The following is a 25,307-nucleotide window of genomic DNA, read 5'->3' on the forward strand; positions in this document are numbered from 1 at the left end:
AGCTTTAAAGAGATATTCTGTATAGTCATCATCAAGAACATCAATGGATCGAGGTGAAAAACATGAGTATGCATTCATATTGCTCCACTCTAAGCAACGTAGTACTTGACCAACTGAAAGATTAAGTGTTGATGGTATTGATGGGATGCTTTCGCCAAGTGTTCCTACTTGTTGTGCCTCCTGAAGAAGTTGAAATACTGGTTGGAAAGTTTCTCGAAATCTCTCTGGTAAAGGGATATCTCTTAGTTCATGCTTTTGGAGAAATTTTCTCATGATTTGTATTTCAACAGATCTATTGTTAGTTCGAAACGCTCCTAAAATCCCATTGAAACGTTCGAAGCTGAAAAGCCAAAATGAATATACAGGCCCGTAATCTAAAATACATTGTCTGAGGTGCAGGTGTAGATGCATGTTTGGCGTAACACGTTCCTTTCCATATCTTTTTTCAAACGATTTACAAAATTCCACTAGGTAATCATGTCCTTCTTGTAGCTCTTCAGTTGTAATAAGTGGAGAGCAAAGGTGAAAGCAGGACAATACGAATAACCTCCACAGCTCCAAATCATCTGTTGGAACGATATTCCAAATGCAGAATACAGAATACAAGAGAGTCCATGTTTTCCACTGATCAGCAGTAAATCCTCCAAACGATGTTGATATCTTTTTCGGGAGACGCCCAATAAATGATGGTGCTTTGACGTCATCTACCTTTTCCTGGATTTTATTCAAATTTTCTTTAGAAATAATTGGCGTTTCAGCATTTAGCCATACATTTTTCATTAAATGTTTTGCTGTCCCTAAAAACAAATTGTGCATAGGATCAACAACATGGTAACGAGTACAATCGAAGTAAGGCAACTGTAAGAGTTCAGAATATCTTGTTCTAGTGGAAGTTTCAATTTGGTTTCGTTCATCAGCGGTTGTTGCATTGAGTATTTTCTGAGCCTCTCTTCGGTGCTCTTCATTTGTCCTTGGTGTATCGTCATCTTCGAAACCTGAAAAATTCATGCTACTAAAATCTCCGGGGAAAAATCTTGTGCACTTTGAGCACCCTCGGTGAGCAGTACATCCTAAGAAACCGCAAACTTTTCTTAGTGCAGGAATGTCACAAGCAATACAAAGGAGGGCAGCTCGAAAACATCTTGCTGTTCTACTCCCATGAGGCCGAACTTGGATGCCTTCGTGCCACAATAAGTTCAATTCGGCTACAAGTGGTTGTAAGTACGTATTGATATTCAATTTGGGCTCGTGTGGACCAGGTATTACCCCAACTATTATTACGTTTTCCTCTTTGTACCTTTCTTTTCTCGGAAGATTTAGGAGGACCATATATATGACTCCAACGCTATAGACACTGTGCTTAAAAGGCTGAAACCAGTCAACATTCAGCATAAAAGCATAATTATTAGGCTGGGCAAGGAAAGGAGTGCCGTTAAAATATTGCCAATCTTTCCACACTTGGCCATCGTAAATATCAACTAAAATATCGTCCGGTACATTCCGATTTCTCCAAATCTCACATTTTTGTACAACGTCTGGTCGCTTAATAAAGAGAGTTAGAGTGTCTCTGATGCTTTTATAACAATAAACTTTATGTGGGTACAATTTCGTCTGTCCATTTTTCAAACGAATTTCCTTAAGCAATTCCGCTCCACAAGGTGTGCGGCGAAACAATTGACGGTGATTCGGAAAAGCAATGTGAGAACATGGTTTAGCAATGACACGCCCGAATCTTGTTGTTATGCAGTCTTGAAAACGGTATAGGGTGTCGCATTTCGGACAAACAACATACTTTGAATGCTTATCTTTAAAAGAAAGATAATTTTTCAAGAGTTTGAAGGAGCTCGGGAAAACCAATACTGCGGTTGGGAAAATGATTGGCGAAAGCTCACACAAAACCTGAAAAATCGCTTTAAAAAAGGCGAGGAGAATATCAATGCCTCGGTCTGGTACAGAAAAGTATGCAGACCAAAAGCACACAAACAAGGCAATCCAGTTAATAAGGGTCACTCGGGAACTTGCTTCGACGGCAACGCTTATTTCTGCACTAGATTGTTCAAAATCTCTTTCTACGTCTTCGATATCAATATCCCAAGTTTCAACCAATCTCCTTTCATTTCCTCTTATCTCTTCATGGTCAGATTCACTGTCCAACTTGTCATCCCAAAACACTTGATCTTCTTCCTCAAAGTTATTTATTCCGTCTCCTTTAAACATAAGCAAATACGATGTATTTTATTCATTCGGCATTGTATAACTGCAACATAGTATAAGATAAAGTCTGAAACCATTATAATACTAGAAAAAAAAAATGTCAGTAAAAAAAACCTCATGGGCTAAGGGACCGGTCATTATTTAAGTTGGGGGGGGGGGGGTGGAGAAAAAATTTGGGGGGGGGGGGCCTGAAATTTTTGCTAGTGAAAAATGGGGGGTCTTGAAATTTAAAAATGACTTTTAGGGAAAATTTTTAAATTTTTTAATACAATCCATGGGGGATTTTCGATAAACTTGGATGCCTTCAAAGGGGGGGGCCTTTTTTTTTTTTTTGCGTCACTGACAATTTCTCCTCCACCCCCCCCCCCCCCCCTCCCCCCCCGCCCTCCAACTTAAATAATGACCGGTCCCTAAATGTATAATTTTGACCCAAATTTTGCTCTGAAAATAAATGATTTCCATTGAAAATAAAATATTAATTTCTAAGTCAGCAAAACAACAATTTATAATTCGTGAAAGAAAAATGATAAATCGAAAATAAAAAACCCAAGAGACATATTAAATAAATTACTTATAATTGTATTTCTCTAACTTGACAAGCATGTTTTGCCGGATACCATGCTATCTCAGGATGACCACAGTCATGAATTGATTTGGAGACGAAAATGTACAGCAATATCCATTTGAACATAGTAAATTCTTTTTGGCGTTTTAAATGAGTTATCTCTAGCTATGATTTTATAAACTCTTTGAATGAACCTTTCTGAATGAACACTGAGGTTTTAATGGCAACCATAAGCCGATTACTTAATAATGCACCCTTCTTAAAAGTAACGGTGAAAACGAGGCTAAGATAGAAATAGAAAAGAATCATTTGTACCTCTAACTTAATCTCGCTTCAATAACACTAATGCTTGGTAGTAAATCCAATAGGGGAGCTAGATCATGTGCAAATCAGCCGCTTGTTAAAGATTCAGTCTTTTATCTATGCAGTTTGACTTTAACATTTAAAGATTATATAATCTAATCATCAAATAAACGTATAACATCAATACCTTTTTGTGAAGTAGCTGGTAAGAATTCGTCACTTGATGGTTGGTTTGTATTTGGCACATCAGAGGAGTCTTGATCAGTTTGGTCCAAAACGTTTATCTCGCTGTAGTCATTAGAAGAAGTGTCGTTCTGGCCGTCAATCTCGTGAGTGAAAATACTATCATTTGAGTCTTCGTCGTCATTCCGCTGTAATTGCCATTGATTTGTTAAAGGATCATAAAATTCTTCTTTGTGACGGCAAAATACTCTGTAATGTAGATCTTCGTTACAATGAAAGCAATGATAACGCTTTGACATCGCAGAAGACATTTTGTTTTCCAGAACTATATAATTAAAAAGACGGTGTGTATCATTGGGATAATTACTCAAAATCCAAGTATTTTGAATGGCTAACAGCCATATTCCAGCTAATAAAGTTCCACGTCCATCAACCACATGCCATTGGACAAAAGCACGCCGGATCTTTATTACCGCGCCCTTTTCCTTAGAGCTGTCACTGTTGGCGGCAGATAATGGTACGATGGTTTTAGAGCTAGAAGCTAATCAAGTTTATTGCAATGATATTTCGTGAATCTAGGCTTTAGAAAAAAATTCATAACTTTATAAAATGGAGCAAATAGCTTTAAGATAATAAATATATTACTTAACATGAATCCTGGATACAACTTCAGCATTTTTATAAGACAGTTATTCCTTTTTTTATTATTAGACTTCATTATATGAACGTATATGTCATCACAAGTCACGTGATACGCCGTGATAGATAGGGGGTAGATTTGTTCGGTGGATGTGCTTATTCGTTCATTCGCCTTTTGGTCACAAACAGGTAACAAACTCTGTCGGTCATCTAGTTTCCCGCACATTCTATATCTTTGCTTATAAATTGCGTTCATTCGTCGCGATCAAAAAATGGGAAGAACATCTACACCTTTACCAGGACGCCCAATGCCAATCCATTCTGTTACTGCAACTACCAGTACAAGCAGTACGAGTAGACATACTGAAAATGGCACCAATTCTCAAAGGCTTAATATACTTATTCCCTCTGTCCCTGGTGGTAACGAGGATGTGCTAAGAGAACACAGAAATCGCCTATTGCAAGCAACAAGCGAGAATGAGAACGTTGACCCCGACAGCGAAAAAGAAGAAATTTCTTCAAATTTCGAAACGATTGTAAAACAGTTTAAAGAACTTCAAGAACAAAACCGCCAAATACTAGCGGCCTTAAAAGAAAGCCAGCAGAACAAGGACAACAGCAAGACCAAGATTACTGTCTCAAAGGCTGTTGCAGTAAGTAAAGTGACAATATTTAAAAAAGCAAGCTATTTTTATTGATAATTTTACTGGGAATTCTTGGCGCGAAGAGTAGTTGGTATAATTATGCAGCGGTATAATTTATGCAATGCTAAAATTGGCGGGAAACCCGCCATGGCAGTGGTTAATGCTACCAAACTTTACTATTGATTTCCAATAACAAGACACTGAATGATAATGATAATTTCCTTTTTTGTAAAGGAATTGATTTGATTTCGATTTTTTCCCCAATATTATACAATCACAGCCATAAAAATAATGAAAACATTATTACTATGTCTAAGAATAACTTAAGGTACATCTTATGATTTTAATGAATTATATTATGTTATTACAGTCTGAAGTACGCTTGGTAGCAAAGAAATTACGGGACAGGGAAGAAAACCCTCTTATATGGGATTTTACTAAAGTGTAAGTATGAAAATTTAATAAAACTGATCTTGTCTGAATCATCCATAGTTTCTCCACTTACCACTCAAATATGGCATTTCCTAATTAGTTTCAGAGATGACGTCAACGAACAGATTAATAACGCAATAAGGGATAGAGTTCTGAATGTTCATAAGGATGTCTCTGCCGTCGAGTTAGAAGGTATTTATGTATTTTATATTACGAAGTGCGAAAGGCCTTATGCACCTATCAAAGTTAACCCGGGGGAGGGGTGAGGACAAAGGGTGGTGGTGGTGGTCGGGGGGGGGGGGGGGGGGGGGGGGGAAGGAGGTAACGAAATCCTTTTAGAAATATTCAAATGCCGAAGGGAGGGGAAGCAGTTTGAAATAAAATAACATGGAAAAAAAAAAAAAAAACAAAACAAACAAACAAAACAAAACAAAGCAAAAACAAATGGATGCTAAAGGAATAATTGTCGGCCAAATGCCAAAATTTCTAACAAATTTTGTCTCAAGTTTTAATATATGGGTACTTGATATAATTTCAGCTGCCCTTAAAAGCCACTTTCTGACGAGAAGAAAGAGAAACAAAAGAGAGCGTTCAGGGGCCCTTGGAAGGCATCAAAAGATGCAGCGGAAAACACAAAGAAAACAAAATGTGAGTAAACTGAATTTGCAACGATTATGACTTTGTTTAATAAGAAACTTTGACTGTCGGTGTTTTTTTTTTCTTTTTTCTTTTAGCTCCTAAAATCCAGATCCAAGGCAGCGGACTTGTCAACCTCGCTATCACCAGGGGACAAAGAGAAAGTCAAGGCAATTATGAAACTGGAGTATATGTCATCAGAGGAGTCGATGTCAGAGGCGGATGACCAGGCTGATGACGATACAGCGGACAGTGGCTCTGATAACGAAGGGGGCCCTACTAAGCAGAGTAAAGTTTTAATAAAACACCCTCTGCCATGGAGAAGCCCCCTAGCTAACCAGTTCATGGAAAGCATGGACCGAAAGTCAAAAAGGAGGCTGTCAGAGCGCAGTCTCACCATGCTTTTAAAGCGGAAAATCGGGGAGCCGTCAAGACGCCCAAGGCCATCTGGAGGTCCCGAATGGGCATTGAGAGCCTAAAGGTTTTTATCAAATCAAGGGCACTGGGACACCGAACGTGGTTGGGGTTTCTACGAGTTTTATGAATTAAATCTTGTGTCACTGTTCCTCCGTTCCTTTGGCCTGATTTCTAGGGTTTTCGTTCTTCTTTCGATTACTTGAACGTTATACTCGTTTACTTGAAGAAATCCAAAGGTCAAACGGTATAGCAGCGGCTATTTAAGCCTATTGACCTTTGGATTTCTTCAAGTAAACAAGTATAATGTTCAAATAATCGAAAGAAGAAAGAAAACCCTAGAAATCAGGCCAAAGGAACGGAGGAACAGTGACACAAGATTTAATTCATAAAACTCGTAGAAACCCAACCACGTTCGGTGTCCTTAATTAAATTTTTGCAGTTATAAATGAAGTGTACTACTACAGAATATCTAAAAAGAATCGTACACAAGCCACAGATCGATTGACAACTAAATATATTATGATCTTCTTTCACAAATTCTGTCACAAGATGAATCAAACACCTATAATTAATTTACAGAACTAGCATTTTTAATTAGTTGTAGTTAACAAATTGTTCATAGTTAATCAGTCGTCAAGAAAAGGAAATTCACAATAAAAATGTTTCACTATGATTTATGTCTTTTTTCCTGCTTCTTAGCGTAGGTTAGCTATGTTTAAAGTATGAGGTGGTTGTCACGACATATATCGTTTTTATTTTTTTTGGCCTGCCATAAGTGACAATAGCTGAAGACTGATAACATAGTTAAATTTAGCAAATATGATGAGCATAATTCAACTGAGCAAATATGGCTAAGACGCGCTGGTACATCTAAGGCATTAAGGGGGCATTAATCACATATACGGTCAGAGCATATCGCATGGTATATGTAAGGCATTAATCACATATACGGCCTGGAAAAATACAGTTTATATGTAAGGCATAAATCACATATACGACCTTGGAAAATACAGGGTATATGTAAGGCATTAATCACATATACGGCCTGGGCAAACACAGGTTATATGTAAGGCATTAATCACATATACGGCCTGGGGAAACACAGGGTATATGTAAGGCATTAATCACATATACGGCCTGGGCAAACACAGGGTATATGTAAGGCATTAATCACATATACGGCCTGGGCAAACACAGGGTATATGTAAGGCATTAATCACATATACGGCCTGGGCAAAGACAGGGTATATGTAAGGCATTAAACACATATACGGCCTGGGCAAACACAGGATATATGTAAGACATAAATCACATATACGGCCTGGGCAAACACAGGGTATATGTAAGGCATAAATCACATATACGGCCTGGGCAAACACAGGCTAAAAGTAAGGCATCAATCACATTTACGGCCTGGGAAAATACAGGGTATATGTAAGGCATTAATCACATATACGGCCTGGGCAAAGACAGGGTATATGTAAGGCATTAATCACATATACGGCCTGGGAAAATACAGGGTATATGTAAGGCATGAATCACATATACGGCCTGGGGAAACACAGGGTATACGTAAGGCATAAAACACATATACGGGCTGGGCAAATACGTGCACATATCAAATGAGCATTCACATTTACTACCGGGTAAATGTATGGATGATATGATATCTGCTATATATTTGCCGTTTGGGATTTTACTGGGCCATACGGACTTTGCCATCTGTGCCCATGGGATAAATGTGTAGGTACATATCATATACAGTCATTGGGCAAATATTGTATACTATTAGTCAAATATGATATTTGCCCATATATTTGTCTATATGTTTGCCTACATGACAAATCCATTTTTTCGTCGAGTGGATCAGCTCCTTAATGATGTAGCTACAACATATGTTTATTAATGATACAATAATATGGAGATTTTACTAAGTTTTGAAGAAGAATTTGCTCGCTGACTAAGAACAACCTCGCTCTCTCCTGCAAACGTTCCTACACGGTGAGTACGATTTTACGTTTTTTTTTCAAGTACGGAAAACATTACTTGGGAAGGTTAAGCCGTATTAAATACTATTAAATTCCTTTGAGCTTTGCAAAAAAAAAAAAGTTTTCTTTGAGCTTTTTGCAGCCAACACATCTGAGTTGACTTCTATCAAATTGAAACTCTTTAAATACTATAAAAACTTTCAAAAACGTAGACATTAAGGCAAACTAACTAAATGACTTACTTTTTTACTTTATGCAGAAATAACAAAACGAAGTCGAAGAGTTAAAAAACAACTAAAAGGTCAACAACCGTCAGTTTTCGTTTTTCTTCGACTGGCCCTTGACGCGTTGCACAAAGGTAAGGTGAATGAAAAATGCCTAAAACAGCTAAAACGTTACGTCTATTATTCTAAAAATAATAATTTATTTGTTTGAAAATTATTTCTTTTTGTTATCTTGCTTAGTATTAAATACAAATTTCTGTTAGCTTTTGCAAAAAGGTAATTTTTTTCTTTGGGCTTTTGAGTCAAACACACATAACATCTGAGTTGACTTCTAGCAAATTGAAACACTAACAATTTTAAAAAAATAAGAGAACGTTGAAATTGAGACAAGCTAACAAATGAAATGGCATTTACTTTTCGCAGAAATTAAGAAAAACTTTGGAGAATTTAAATACAAATCTGAATGTTCTTCGACTGGCTGTTTATACCTCGTTGAGCAAAGGTACGTGTGAATGAAAAGTACCTTGAACAATGCTTCGCAACATTTTTTTTAATAACGTACTCTGAAAATAAAAATAAAAACTTTAAGAGCATAATTTTAAAAAATCGCAAAATTTATATTGCGCTTTGTTACCCGGAGAGAATGAAGAACTCGTCAACTTTATTTCTGTTTTCCTGTATTTTTAAAATTTTGTTATCATTCTTTCTAATTAATAAATGATTTTTTTAGGGTTTTGACTAATTTCCCTGTGAATACTAGAGTTTGGGCGAAAAGTCACGAAAACTAAACTAAATCGCCCGGCATTGGAAGCCTTTCAATAAGGTGAGAATATTTATCTAACGAAAACTATGAAACAAGAAAATAAAGTGCCCTTCTACTAAGAAAATCTGCTTTTTTGGGAGGGGGAATTATTTCGTGTTTTTGGCGCGAAATAGGAACCAAAAAGGCGGGAAAATTGGTTTTCGAAAACTGGAACGCCTACTTTACCTTTTGGCGGGAAGTTCTTCTGCGAAAGGCGGGGAAACATTTTAGAATTTTACAGTTTTGTTAAAAATTTTATAGATCAAGAAAATTAAGGACTAAAAAATAAAAAGTTTATTTTTCTTTATCCCGGCAGTTTTACTTTGGGAAGGTAGAAAAATCAATGGTTTACAAAAACTTAAGAAAACTGCCTACTTTTGTTTTTCTGGCGGAAAGCTTTCTTGCAAAACGCGGGTGAAATATTTTAGAGTTTGGTTACAGTTTTCTTGTTAAACTTTATGGATTAAGGAAATTAAAAAACAAAGGAATCTGGTTTTAATTTGGTACCAATGTTTCAATGTACGTCATTACAATGTTTTTTTTCCCTTATCAGTTCACAGTGAAAATATTTGGGCTAAAGGTACTGAAAATAAACTTTTTCGCCTGGCCATATACTAAAGCACCAAAAAAAGGTAAGAGGGTGATAATATTGCTTTTCTTACGCTTGTCTTGGGTTGGAGGCAAAATGTTTTCCTCAAACGAAGGCCTTTTTTTGTCTTTCTATAAATACTAAGGCATTGTCCACACGTATCTGGAAATTCAGTGTATCCGCAATTTTTTTTTTGCGGATACGGGTTGCGTCCACACGTTTCCAGAAATTTTTGTATCCGTATCCGGAAATTTTCGAAAGCGGTCTCAAGAGTGGAAATTTTCGAATACGCTCCGAATACTGATACGTGTGGACGGTCGTATTCGCAAATTTTGAAATACGCTGACGTAAACACGATTTTGCGCATGCTCAATAAGAAAAACTATCCGTCAAAGGGACTAGGCACTAGCGTGCATCAGGGCGGATCAAGTAATTTCCGGATACGTGTGGACAGCGAAAACGACTTGAATACCGCTGCGAGTGGACCCGAATATTTTCGTATCCGAAAAAAAAAAAAAAATTGCGGATACAAAAATTTCCGGTAGGTGTGGACGGAGCCTAAGTATTTCACCAAACTGTGGCAGCGCATCAAAAATTCATGTCTCTACCACGCCCACATGTCTGCTGACACGCCCATTTTGTTTTTCAAACATATTTACCTCCATTTTTGCATTGCACTAGTCTTGGATAAAACTTATGAATATGTGCTTGGCAGCGACACGAAATTTTGATGAGCTGCAACAGTTTGATGGGATTCGTAATGATAGCCTGTCCCTGAGGCAGTGCATATTACTTATTTGGGGCATTTTAAGATAAACCCACCTGAGTATGCAACTCCTCAGGAATTATGTGTTTCAGATCCATAATCTTCTGGGATGGCAAATGCTGGTTGACTTTGTAATCTTAATTTTAAATAACAATTTACTCTCAGTCAGTCAATTTAAAATTGTGCTAACCGGTTTGTGCTTAAAAAATGCCATAGCCTTGGATTTGCAAAGAGGATGAAAAGCATCTCCACCCCCTAGATCCACCAGATAACAAGATAACTAGATAACAAAGTAGAGTTTGTTATTATTTAGACCTGAATAACGACAGCATATCAAATTAATGTACTTAAACTTGATCGTTATGCAGGAATCTGGCAAGACAAAACACAGATGAAGAAGAAGAAGAGTCCAGTCTTGATTCTTGTAGAAGAGTTTCCTGACAGAACAGAACCATGCACCAGATGACACTTACGAACACCAACAGAGCCAGTACAGAACCGCCAGCTCAGATGACACTGTTTGTACACCAAGAAGACTTCATGTTTGAAGGTTCACTATTTGTTTTTTATATTTCCTTGTCCCACAATAGTTTCATTCTGATTGGCAAACAAAAATGTGTTTTCAAGAATGTTTTCATTTTTATTTTTATTTTGAATGTTTTTCTGGATTAAAAACTTAGCAATAGAGCTTTTGTCTTAACATTACATTGGTTGTTAAATAATGGTTCATCTTAAATTTTTCATTCGTTTTCTCACTGACATTCGGCTAAAACATTCCGGCACACCATCATTATGGCTTTTCGACACTTCGGCTATTAAGATGAACCCTTATTTACGCATTAAAGATAACAAATCAAATCGTTATTTCTGCTTCTTTTATAAAACATATCTTTGATTTTTTTCCTCTGGATCTTGGTATGAGGTGCTGTGTGTGTGTGGATTCAAAGTTAATGTTTTATAAAATACATGCAAGCAAGAACAAATCCAAAATATTCTAGTCTATAAGACTGATTTGAGATCAATGACTCTTGACATGGGAGGAATTGAGTTAGATGGCGTGCATAATCCGGCTAGCTTAAAATTACTTAATAGTAGATAGGTTAGGTTAGGGTCAAGCTGTCATTTCATCTCTCTATCGTCTCTTAGTCAAGAAGCCTGAGATAGGTTGTATACATTTCTCATGATTTTGGTCTGTTTGGCATTTATTTGGCTTCAAGATGGGATATGGATCTCATTTGTGCTCAGCAAGAATCTTGTATTCTTGTCAGTTTTGGCAAAAGCTGTTAGTGTGGGGTGTGTTCGTTCTACCCATCCTTAGGTCGGTTTGTACTAACACTCATCTATCAGTCATTTAGTTCTTCTAAATTTCATGATAATGAGTAAACATCGAAGGACTTCGCATTGGTTCGTTTTAGCAACGGTAGGTCTCATTAAGTAAGGAAGGATTAACCAGCATTGGAAAAGGGTGCAAACTGCCAGTGCTATCTATCACATTGTGCGCTGTTATAGATAGCACATACCTCTGTATGGGTAGAAGGTCTCGCATTTCCACGTCTTTTTTAAATAGTTATAACATTAGGAAAAAAGTCTAGGCTCCCTCCCTATAGCTTCTCTTGGTAAAAGAAAGCTATATCCTCTAGTATTTCATTAGAGGAAACGTTTTGGAAAAACTGTGCTCAAGGGAACACATTTTTTCTAGATTATGAGAAAGAGAGGAAATCCTAATAGATTCCTTCTCTAATATGACTGCAAGGTATATGTGCACTATGTTTGTCATACTTCATGCACGCCAATAATATATAGCTTCTAATCCGATCATACATATAAGTTTTAACTTTTATTCTTTATAAAAGAAATAGGAAGTATGACAAAATGATCTCATTATTGTCAAGGTGATGCAATCACATCATCTTTACAGCTAATGAGAAGTGCATAACTGTAAAAATGTCAACTTTGGAATGTAAAGCAAAGATGTCCTATTACATTTATTATTATTATTATTTTATTATTATGTGTATGAATGTGTGTTGTCTTGTGAACTTCAGCTTTGTGATTTGTCCTCTGTCATGATATTTTTGCATTTTCCAGGTTGACATTTCTGTTCGGCTTTCGTCAAAGAAAAATTAATTTCTGTCTTGGTTTAAATTCTATATCAGAGTATGTGGGTTTTTTATATTGGGATAAAAATACTTTTATACAATACACTAACCCACAACTCTGATGTTCAGTCCTGTGGTCATCATGTTTGGCACACAAATTCTTTTTTTTCTTTTCAATTTCTTGTGAGATTTCAGCTTAGGTTTCTAGGTTTCTCTTCGGCATAGGCTGATATGTTAATATTAATATTTATGGTAAGGGTTGGGTCTCCATCACCTTTTTCAAGGGATTTTGTATCATTTCAATTTTTGGCTTTTAAGGCTTCTTTTGTCTTAGGTGTATCTTCAGTATAGGCTGATAACTTATAATTATTAATAAATAAATAACATATTTAAGACTGTGTTATATTGGTTTTGAGTAAACGCTCACTAAGGATTTTTCACAGTAAACTTAACATGACTTTATATTTATAAATGAAATAAACAACATACATAAACTTTAACTGTAACTAGGTGGGTCTCAATTAAGCTACCCATGGTACAAATTTTTTTCTTAAAGCTGAATCTTTCTACTAACAATCTTTTTTCTCAGCTTTTCTTACTCTCATTATAGTTCAGCATAAAATAGGAAAGAATTGTAAAATTAGATTAGTTAGGCTTTAATATTGTAAATACCTTGTCCCTGACTTGGTATATTCTCAGCAATGATTGTAAAAGATTTACATTTGAATAAAAAGAATGTTTGTTCTGGTGTGTCACTAATACTTCCATTTCAGCTTTTGAGTTACATGCAATCTAGATGTTTCTACTATAACTGTTACTTTATTTTTTATTCCACAGTGTTTCTAAGTATCCTTTTCAAGTTTTTACATATAGACTTTGACTTAAATTTATAAACCACTATTTAAAATGTGCAGCAAATTAAAGGTGAGTAGCCAAAAGGTTTTTATTCTTGATACTAACTACAAAACGTTTTCCTTTCTCTTTCTGTTTCTCAACAGGTATTAAAACAAAGAAGAAGCAAAATGAGTCTCGGCAAACATTCATCACCAAAATATCAAAACGAATCGTAACAAATAAATAAATTACAACCTTACTTAACAATTGTTTAAAAATAGTGCCAATTAAATAAATGTAAAATGTCATTTCTAACTAGATTTTTCTTTCATTTTCTTTTTTCAAAGACTGGAACAAAAATGTAAACTATTAATACAACAAACTGCACCCTGAGCCAAGTGACCAACACCCTACTATAAAAATGAAGTATTTTAACAAGGAAATGGAAAATGGAGGTCAAATAACGAACAAAATATCTTAATGGTAATTTAGTAGAACAAGGAAATAGGAATAGATTGAATGACCAACAACCCAGTCTAATGGTAAGGTGCTGGAACAAAGAAATGTGAATGGAATGAAAAAGCAACATCGTAGTCCAATGGTAATGTACTGGAACAAAGAAATGGGAAAGGAATGAATGACCAGCATCCTAGTCTAATGGTAAGGTACTCAAACAAAGAAATGGTAATGGAATGAATGACCAACATCATAATCTAATGGTAAGGTATGGGAAAACAAAAAATGGAATGAATGGTCAACATCCTAGTCTAATGGTAATGTACTGATACAAAGAAATGGAAATGAAATGAATGACCAACATCCTAATCGAACGGCAATGTCTTGGAACAAAGAAAAAGGAATGGAATGAATGACCAACATCCTAATAAAATGGTAAGGTACTGGAAAAAAATGGGAGTGGAAGGAATGACCAAAATCCTAGTCCAATGGAAAGGTACTGGAACAAATAAATGGTAATGGATGAATGACCAACATCATAGTCTAATGGTAAGGTACGGTAAAACAAGAAATGGAAATGTGAATGCATTGTCAACATCCTAGTCTAATGGTAATGTACTGAAACAAAGAAATGGAAATAGAATGAATTGAGCAACATCCTAATTGAATGGTAAGTTACTGGAAAAAGAAAAAATAAAAGGGAAGAATATCCAACATTCTAGCGTAATGGTAACATACTGGAAGAAAGAAATGGGAAATGAATAAATGACCAACATCCTAATCCGATATTAATGTACTGTAGCAATTAAATGGGAATGGAATGAATTAGCAAGCATCCTAGTCTAATGGCAAGCTACTAGAAAAAAATGGGAATGGAAGGAATGACCAACATCCAAGTCTAATGGTAAGGTACTGGAACAAAGAAATGGGAATGGAATGAATGAGCAACATCCAAGTCTAATGGTAAGGTACTGGAACAAAGAAATGGGAATGGAATGAATGAGCAACGTCGTAGCCTAATGGTAATGTACTGGAACAAAGAAATGGAAATGGAATGAATGAGCAACATCCTAGTCTAATGGTTAGGTATGGGAAAACAAGAAATGGAAATGGAATGAATGAGCAACATCCTAGTCTAATGGTAAGGTATGAGAAAACTAGAAATGGAATGAATGACCAACATCGTAGGCCGATAGTAATGTACTGTAACAAAGAAATGGGAATGGAATGAATGACCAACATCATAATCTAATGTTAAGGTATGGGAAAACAAGAAATGGAAATGGAATGAATGGTCAACATCCTAGTCTAATGGTAATGTACTGAAACAAAAAAATGGGAATGGAGTGTATGGTCAACATCCTAGTCTAATGTTAATGTACTGAAACAAAGAAATGGAAATGGAATGAATGACCAACATCATTGTCTAATGATAACGTCTTGGAACAAAGAAATGGAAATGGAATGAATGACCAACATCGTAGGCCGATAGTAATGTACTGTAACAAAGAAATGGGAATGGAATCAATGACCAACATCCTAGTCTAATGGTAACGTACTGGAACAAAGAAATGGGAAAGGAATAAATGACCAACATCATAATCTAATGTTAAGGTATGGGAAAACAAGAAAAGGAAATGGAATGAATGGTCAACATCCTAGTCTAATGGTAATGTACTGAAACAAAAAAATGGGAATGGAATGTATGGTCAACATCCTAGTCTAATGTTAACGTACTGAAACAAAGAAATGGAAATGGAATGAATAACCAACATCATTGTCGAATGATAACCTCTTGGAACAAAGAAATGGAAATGGAATGAATGACCAACATCGTAGGCCGATAGTAATGTACTGTAACAAAGAAATGGGAATGGAATGAATGGTCAACATCCTAGTCTAATGGTAATGTACTGAAACAAAGAAATGGGAATGGAATGAATGACCAACATCGTAGCCTAATGTTAATGTACTGGAACAAAGAAATGGGAATGGAATGAATTGAGCAACATCCTAGTCTAATGGTAAGGTACTGGAACAAAGAAATGGGAATAGAATGAATTGAGCAACATCCTAGTCTAAAAGTAAGCTACTGGAAAAAAATGAAAATGGAATGAATGACCAAAATCCTAGTCTAATGGAAAGGTACTAGAACAAGGAAATGGTAATGGAATGAATGACCAACATCATAGTCTAATGGTAAGGTATGGGAAAACAAGAAATGGAAATGGGAATGAATGGTCAACATCCTAGTCTAATGGTAATGTACTGAAACAAAGAAATGGGAATGGAATGAATGAGCAATATCGTAGCTTAATGGTAATGTACTGGAACAAAGAAATGGGAATGGAATGAATGTCCAACATCCTAGTCTAATGATAAGGTACTGGAACAAAGAAATGGTGATAAAATGAATGACCAACATTATAGTCTAATGGTAAGGTACGAGAAAACAAGAAATGGAAATGGAATGAATTGTCAACATCCAAGTCTAATGGTAAGGTACTGAAACAAAGAAATGGAACTGAAACAATGGTACTGAAAAAAGGAATAGGAATGGAATGAATGTCAGACATCCTAGACTAATGATTAGGTATTGGAACAAAGAAATAACATTGGAATGAACGATGAACATCCTAATTGAATGGTAAGATCTTGGAACAAAGAAATGGGAAATCAAATGAATATTCAACATCCTGGTCTAATGGTAATGTACTGGAACAAAGAAATAGGAATGGAATGAATGACCAACATCCTAGTCCAATAGTAATGTACTTGAACAAAGAAATGGGAATGGAATGAATGACCAACATCCTAGTCCGATAGTAATGTACTGTAACAAAGAAATGGGAATGGAATGAATGAGCAACATCATAGTCTAATGGTAAGGTACTGGAACAAACAAATGGGAATGGAAGGAATGACCAACATCCTACACTAATGGTAAGGTACTGGAACAAACAAATGGGAATGGAAGGAATGACCAACATCCTACACTAATGGTAAGGTACAGGAACAAAAAAATGGGAATGGAATGAATGAGGAACATTGTAGCCTAATGGTAATGTACTGGAACAAAGAAATGGGAATGGAATGAATGACCAACATCCTAGTCTAATGGTAAGCTACTGGAAAAAAATGGGAATGGAATGAACGACGAACATCCTAATCCAATGGTAAGGTATTGGAATAAGGAAATATAAATGGAATGAATAACCAACATCCTAGTGTAATGGTAATATACTGGAAGAAAGAAATGGGAAAGGAATGAATGATCAACATTTTAGTGCCAATGGTAATGTACTGGAAGAAAGAAATGGGAAAGGAATGAATGACCAACATTTTAAACTGGGATGGTAACGTACTGGAACAAAGAAATGGGAATTTGATGAATGACCAACATCCTAGGCTAATGGTAAGGTACTGGAAGAAACGAAATCGAAATGGAATGAATGACCAACATCATACTTTAATAGTAAGATACTGGGAAACAAATTAGAATGGAATGAATGATCAACATCCTAATCGAATGGTAATGTCTTGAAACAAAGAAATATGAATAGAATGAATGACCAACATCCTAGGCTAATGGTAAGCTACCCTAACAAAGAAATGGGAATGGAATGAATGGCCAACATCCTAGTCTAATGGTAATATACTGGAAGAAAGAAATGGGAAAGGAATGAATGATCAACATTTTAGTCCAATGGTAATGTACTGGAACAAAGAAATGGAACTGGAATGTATAACAAACATCCTAGTCTAATGGTATGGTACTCAAACAAAGAAATGGAAATGGAATGAATGATCAGCATCCTAGTTTGATATTTACGTACTTGAACAAAGAAATGGGAATAGAATGAATGACCAGCAACCTAATCAAATGGTAATGTCTTGGAACAAAGATATAGGAATGGAATGAACGACAAACATCCTAGCCTAAAGGTAAGGTACTCGAACAAAGAAATAAAAATGGAATGAATAACCAACATCCTAGTCTAATGTTAATGTCTTGGAACAAAGAAATGGAAATGGAATGAATGGCCAACATCCTAGCCTAATGGTAAGATCTTGGAACAAAGAAATGGGAAAGGAATGAATGACCAACATCCTAGTCTGATGGTAAGGTACTGGATCAAAGAAATGGAATGGAATGAATGACAAGAACCCTCATCTAATGGGGAAAAATAGAAATGGATACATGGATAAAATCGGTCAGATCTTACTGGAAATGGCCCACAGAAACAAAAGAATGGTAATAGATTAATGGAATAATTACATCTCACTGGAAATGGGCCATAGAAAGATAGGAATGGTAATGGATTAATGTAATGTTCAAGTCTAATTGGAAATGGCTAATGGAAAGAAAAGAATGGTAATAGATTAATGGAATGTTCAAATATCACTGTTCAAGTGTCACTGGAAATGGCCTATGGAAATGGGCCAGTCAAATCTCACTGGGAATGGCCCATAGAAAGAAAGGAATGGTAATAGATTAATGGAATGGTAAAGTCTCACTGGATATGGCGCAAGGAAAGAAAGGAATGGTGATAGATTAATGAAATGGTCAAGTACGTTCACTGGAATTAACCCATAGGAATAAAGGAATGGTAATAGATTAATGGAATGGTTAAGTCACATTGGATATGGCGCATGGAAAGAAAGGAATGGTAATAGATTAATGGAATGGTCAAGTCTCACTGGAATTAACCCATAGAAAAAAAGGAATGGTAATAGATCGATAAAATGGTCAAACCTCACTGGAAATTAAATGGCCCAAGCAAAGAAAGAATCAAAAGAAACAAATGAAAACGGATGGATGAAATGGTTGACTAATAGAAAATGGTTTATAAATAGAAAGGAAATGGCCCATGGAAAGAAAGAAATGATAATAGAAGGATAAAATGGTCCACTGTCACTGGAAATGGCTCATTAAAAGAAAGGAATGGTAATGGATGCATGAAATGGTCAGCTCTAACTGGAAATGACCCAAAAAGAAATGAATGTCATTGGTTATATAAAATGGTCAACTCAATCTGGAAATGGCCAATGGAAATAGGAATGGACATTGGTTAGTGGACATTTCTACTTTTACTGGAAATGGCCCATAATAAAATGACGAATGCTAATGAATGGAGGGATATTGGTCAAATCCATCTCCAAATGGCCCACAATATAATAATGAATGGTAATGGAATGCATTAAATGGTCAACTAAATCTGGAAATACCCCATGCAAAGAATGGAATGTTAATGGAGAATGAAATGGTCAATTCTTATAGGAAATGGCCCATAACAAAATAACAAAATTAATGGTCATAATAGATGGATAAAATGGTTTTTAACTCACACTGGAAATGGCCCATGGAATGAAAACCAATAGATAAATGGACAATTCCTGGAAATCACTAAAAGCAAAATAACTAGTGGTAATGAATTGATGAAATGGTCAACTCTCACTGAAAATGGCATATACATGCAAAGAAGGGGATGTAATGGAAATAGAAAATAAAAAAAGATGAAAATAATCACAAGAAGTGGAAGTGATGGATGAAATAATCAACTTACTCTAGATGGTCTATGAAAACTAAGAAATGGTAATGCATGGATGGTGAAGTCATTCTGGTAATGGAAATGCAAGGAACAAGGAGTGGTAATGTATGCCTTGATGCACCTCATCACACTGGAAGTGGATGCAGAAAGAAAAAGGAAATTGTAATCATTTAATGTTAAATAGTCAAACAGATGGAAATAATGTCAATGGAAAAATATGTGAAATGGCAATGAAATGGTCAACACAAGAGCCAAGCCAAGAGTGTATGAAACAAGATAATCAAAATGAAATGGTAAGAGATGGAAATGGTGAATAAAATGAATAGTAAGGTGCCTAGACATGGTTGAAATTGGAAGTCCTTGAAATTGTTATTATTTTAATAAATTAAAGACATTTAAGGATGGTGATGAATTGAATTGTAGACACAATCTTATGTTACTATACCTTCCTCTTCAATTTAGGCCATCATTCAATGGCTGTAGGCATTAAACCGTCATTAAAATAGTCACTGCCTTATATTGTAGGCATATTATTATTATTCTCTGTCTATAATTTGTACCATCATTCAATGGTCACTGCCTTGTATTGTAGGCATATTATTATTATTCTCTGTCTATAATTTGGACCATCATTCAATTGTCACTGCCTTGTATTGTGGGCATATTATTATTTCTGTCTAAAACTTGGACCATCATTCAATGGTCACTGCCTTGTATTGTAGGCATTTTATTATTACCTTGGTCTATAATTTGGACCATCATTCAATGGTCACTGCCTTGTATTGTAGGCATATTAACTACCTCTGTCTATATAATATGGACCATCATTCAATGGTCACTGCCTTGTATTGTAGGCATATTAATAACCTCTGTCTATAATTAATGGACCATCATTTAATGGTCACTGCCTTGTATTGTAGGCATATTATTATTACCTCTGTGCTGTCTATATAATTTGGACCATCATTCATTGGTCACTGCCTTGTATTGTAGGCATATTATTATTACCTCTGTCTATAATTTGGACCATCATTCATTAGTCACTGCCTTGTATTGTAGGCATATTATTACCTCTGCCTATAATTTGGACCATCATTCATTGGTCACTGCCTTGTATTGTAGGCATATTATTATTACCTCTGTCTATAATTTGGACCATCATTCATTAGTCACTGCCTTGTATTGTAGGCATATTATTACCTCTGCCTATAATTTGGACCATCATTCATTGGTCACTGCCTTGCATTGTGGGCATTTTATTATTACCTCTGTTTATAATGTGGACCATTATTCAATGATCACTGTCATATATTGTAGGCATAGTATTACCTAATGTCTATAATGTGGACCATCATTCATTGGTCACTGCCTTGTATTGTGGGCATATTATTATTACCTCTGTTTATAATGTGGACCATTATTCAATGGTCACTGTCATATATTGTAGGCATATTATTACCTAATGTCTATAATGTGGACCATCATTCATTGGTCACTGCCTTGTATTGTGGGCATGTTATTATTACCTCTGTCTATAATATGGACCATTATTCAATGGTCACTGCCTTGTATTGTAGGCATACTATTACCTAATGTCTTTAATGTGGACCATCATTCATTGGTCACTGCCTTGTATTGTGGGCATGTTATTATTACCTCTGTCTATATAATTTGGACCATCATTCAATTGTCACTGCCTTATATTATAGGCATATTATTACCTCTGTCTATAATTTGGACCATCATTCATTGGTCACTGCCTTGTATTGTAGGCATATTATTATCTAATGTCTATATAATTTGGACCATCATTCAATGGTCCCTGCCTTTGGTATGTGCATTTTTATTCTCTTAAGTTTGACCACCATTTGATGATCACATTTGACTATAATTGTTTTCCATGCTGTCTTGTATTTTTGGTTATTAATGAGGTTTGAATGGTGCAATGGTAATAGGTTATATGTATAGTAGTTCTATAGTACCAACACTTTTGAGAGCTGTTATGAAGAAAAGTGTAAAAATGTAAGTCTAGGACTAATTAAAGTGGATTCATGAAAGTAATAATGGGTGAAATCATGGCAAGTTGGCTTATTTAAGATCACGCCCCATAGTGTCTGTGTATGAGATTTCAATTTCAGCTGATCTTCTGGTAAATCTATATTCTAAATAGCCTGACACCAAAATGGACTATCTCATTGACCATTTCATCACATAAAGGTATCCTAGCCGACAGACCTTGCAAAGAGTAACTTCACTATGCTCAACTGGACCTACAGTACTTCAATATCTGGCAAAGAGGACCACTCACTTCACCATGGAAATTGTTTGGAATATGTTGTTATTATTAATCATTATTATCATTATTGATAATTTATTATTTGCTATATAACTATTATTGTTGTTGTGTCTTTATTATAAATGCTTATTCTTTTTTGATATTATTTTTATCAATATAATATCATTATCATAACTTAGATTTAATATTGCTGTTTTTATCATTCTTTTACTACTACTACATGCTATTTATATATTTTATTTTATGATCATTATTGGTAAAATACATTAAATTTGCTATAATTATTATTTAGCTATATAGCTTATATACATTCTCATATACATAACTATTATTGTCTTTATTATTTATTATTTAATGTTTATTCATTTTTGCTATTGTTTTTATCAATATAATATTATTATCATAATTTAGATTTTATATTGCTGTTTTTATCATTCTTTTACTACTACTACATGCTATTTATATATTTCATTTTATGATCACTATTGGTAATCCATTATATTTGCTATAACTATATTATTTAGCTATATAGCTTATATATATTCTCATATATATACATAACTATCATTGTTTTTATTATTTAATATTTATGCATTTTTGCTATTGTTTTTATCAATATAATATTATTATCATAATTTAGATTTTATATTGCTGTTTTTATCATTCTTTTACTACTACTACATGCTATTTATATATTTTATTTTATGATCATTATTGGTAATCCATTATATTTCCTATAACTATTATTTAGCTATATAGCTTATATATATCCTCATATACATAACTATTATTGCTTTTATTATTTATTAATAATGTTTATTCATTTTTGCTATTGTTTTTATCAATATAATATCATTATCATAATTTAGATTTTATATTGCTGTTTTTATCATTCTTTTACTATTACTACATGCATTATATATTTTATTTCTGTTACTATTATATATTATGTCTTAGTTAACTGCATAGCAATGTTGAGTTTATATAATGAGGTTTTAGAATAAAGTATTACACAGCCTGGCTATTTGTGCACTTAATCAATAATGCTGTTTATATCTAATTTCACTGCCAGGCTTTGTAAGACTCATAAGGCCATTATATAAACATTCTGGGCAAAACTTTGAGCAGCGCATTTGTTTGGCTTTAAGACAATGATTGGCCACCTGTCTAGTGTGATTTCACAGATGGGAAATTTCTGTTACATGAATGGTAGCCTCCACGTGGCGTAACAGGGAAAGAGTGTCATACATGCAGACCACACAGTATGAAAGACTAGACTAACTTGCAGTCAGTCTAGTGGACCAAAACAAAGAACAGATTTCAATCTGGAGTTAGATTTAAAGCCTGATAACTGCATTAATACATTATACAGTGTGTGCATGCATTTATGGTACTTTTACGAATCACCATTCACTAAAAATGAAATGTCAAGTGCAATTATAATTATTATTAATTTATTTTGCCACAATTTTGGTATTTCATACTTGTCTACTTCTTCTTAATTAATTATTTATTTTAATGGCCTTCTAGTAATATAATCATGAAAGCTATTTGGAAGAGTAATAAACTAAGAACTTAAAGAACCTACGTTGTGGAAAATCAAAGAGAGAATGAAAAATACTGGTATTAAACTACTTTCCAGGGTTTGTACATTGAAGAGCAGATATATAATGCTATCTGATCGATAAATCCTTATGTGGATAAATTGGAGTTGTTATCCAATAAATTTATCCCCTGGATAAAATAGTAACTAAGATAGGGCTATCCACCCTTGTACAACCTGAGCCAGTAATTTTGTGTTTCAGATCAGCCAGGTTGTAGGGCAAGACAAATCTTTGTTGCCTTCAGTTTAAGCTCATTGTGGAATTAGTCCCTGCATTGTTAATACCCTACAACATGGCTGCTGTGAAAACATACTGTATTTTATAGGTAAAGACCAGTCATAATAGAGTAGAAGTGAGCGATAAAAAGTCTACAGCTACTGGCAGCTTTGGTATCTTGCTAGTTGCTAGTTTTATTTATAAGTACATTCATATTGCAACTAGCAACTAGCAAGATACCTTTTCTCAGCTACTAGATATGGAATTGTATGCTTGCACATCTACACATGAGCTTTGCATTATTTACAGTAGTGTAAGTCATGGAAATTATAAATTATGGGTTATGTCCACGATACCCATTTCTGGATATTTTTTTATTTGCGATAACAAAGAAATTTAAAAATTTAAGGTCTTTGTCGTAATATTCTTATGCTCATCAAAATAGAAATGTTATCGCTCACTTTTGCACTTTGTACATTTGATGATTGATTTCTTGAAGAGTTTGGTTTTGCTTACTTTATTCCTGGGTTGCTGTCAAATCGGTCCGGTTGTGATAATGTTTTTAGTCATTTAAACCACCCATCTTTTGATTTATTTTTTAATTTTGAAGGCTTTTTTTCGCGCTGTTTCGTTTTCTTTTTTCAAACATTTTGCAGCCTCGAGATCAGAGGACTGGAATTAACCGACAGATTTGGCACAGGGAACCCACGAAGCACTGAAAAACTATCCACAGGAAGCCCCTAGCTAAAGCGATAGAGTGTCGTCATTCACCAACGATCTCCAGAAAGTATAGAGGCCTAGGTAGCGAGGTAAATTCCATGCGTGGGCGTTGTAGTTATATGATTATCTTAAAACGTTCTTCAAATAGATTTAAGTTCCTAGCCAAAGGGGTTTCTAGTTGGATTGGGGTGGGTCCATTCTTTATGATGCACACTTTTTGTGACGATAGAAATATATTAGCTCCCTAAAATCAATCTTATCATCTAGTTCTTAAATAAGTATCTGATGTTCGATGATCTGTTAATTTAATTGGAAGTTTGATATGCCTGAAAAATAGTTAGTCACTGGCAGATAATATTAATTTTCATATTTGACGCTTGTTTTATGCATGAGCTATCGTATCACGTGCACTGCAAATAGAATTGCTCTAAGTGTAGGCTGGTTAATTTATTGTAATTGAAAAATGGGTTTGTTTTATTGAAATAAAAAGTTTTGAAGAGAAATTGTGTGAATTTTCTGTGTCATGCCTTGGTGTGGTAGTGGGTCACTTATCCCTTAAATTAGGAAATAAGTCAAAGCTGGCTTCTCCTGAAGTGATAATTACTTATGAATACAAAGGAAACCAAAAAAAAAGAGTTTTGCTTCAGCGAACATGGCTGTTTATTCCCAGTGGGTTAGCTAGGCCTGGTAACAGGGCTAATTTACTAATTCCCACACATACCATAGATGCATTCCCTTCCCAAAAAGAAATGCCAAAATGAGGAAGTGCAATGAGGAAATGCACTTTTTCAGCCTCGGTGTAATGTTTCTGCATTTAAGATTGTTTTATTTCCAACTTGCTTTTCTACACTATTATTTGTCGTGGTACTTTGCAGACAAATGCAGGAGGCAGATCCAGGAATGGAAAAAGGGGGGCTCTCCCCCCCACCCCTCTTCCTCTTCAGAATATTGTTTATGTTTCTTTAGGTAAAATAGGAATTTTTTTGTTTTGTACTACAATTTGAGTTGCTTTAAGATCACATGTAAGGGGACCATAGAATAAAAAATCTTAATTCCCAAGGGAATGACACTTTCTCTGGAAGATATAATTGAGCTGACGAGCTGAAAAAGGAATGGGATTCTTTACAC

General features: G+C 35.0%; 1 protein-coding gene and 1 long non-coding RNA gene across 2 annotated transcripts; one reads left to right on the plus strand and one right to left on the minus strand.

The window, feature by feature from the left end:
* Positions 1-2,655: 2,655 nt before the first annotated feature.
* LOC148911859 (uncharacterized) lies at positions 2,656-6,323 on the plus strand. The gene is made up of 5 exons (XM_089028591.1): positions 2,656-4,557; positions 4,919-4,992; positions 5,081-5,172; positions 5,519-5,628; positions 5,715-6,323. Exons 1-5 carry the CDS (start codon positions 4,177-4,179, stop codon positions 6,093-6,095), a joined length of 1,038 nt encoding a protein of 345 aa, XP_088884717.1. The 5' UTR covers positions 2,656-4,176; the 3' UTR covers positions 6,096-6,323.
* A 3,003-nt stretch (positions 6,324-9,326) lies between these two features.
* Positions 9,327-24,121, minus strand: LOC148911860 (uncharacterized). The gene is made up of 2 exons (XR_016119510.1): positions 23,976-24,121; positions 9,327-10,999 (listed from the first exon to the last, which is right to left on the minus strand). It is a non-coding gene; the product is annotated as an uncharacterized LOC148911860 (long non-coding RNA).
* Positions 24,122-25,307: the final 1,186 nt, after the last annotated feature.

Source organism: Actinia tenebrosa, unplaced genomic scaffold (assembly GCF_029948245.1).
Source record: "Actinia tenebrosa isolate PJP-AT-01 unplaced genomic scaffold, QUT_ActTen_1.0 PGA_scaffold13__45_contigs__length_12533684, whole genome shotgun sequence".
Classification (NCBI taxonomy): Eukaryota; Metazoa; Cnidaria; class Anthozoa; order Actiniaria; family Actiniidae; genus Actinia; species Actinia tenebrosa.

Excerpts from the sequence above, each read along its gene's own strand:
- LOC148911859 (XM_089028591.1), top strand. The coding sequence starts at position 4,177 with ATGGGAAGAACATCTACACCTTTACCAGGACGCCCAATGCCAATCCAT. Across the intron at positions 4,993-5,080 it reads ATATGGGATTTTACTAAAGT|TTTCAGAGATGACGTCAACG; the intron begins GTAAGTATGAAA and ends TTTCCTAATTAG. Across the intron at positions 5,173-5,518 it reads CTCTGCCGTCGAGTTAGAAG|CTGCCCTTAAAAGCCACTTT; the intron begins GTATTTATGTAT and ends ATATAATTTCAG.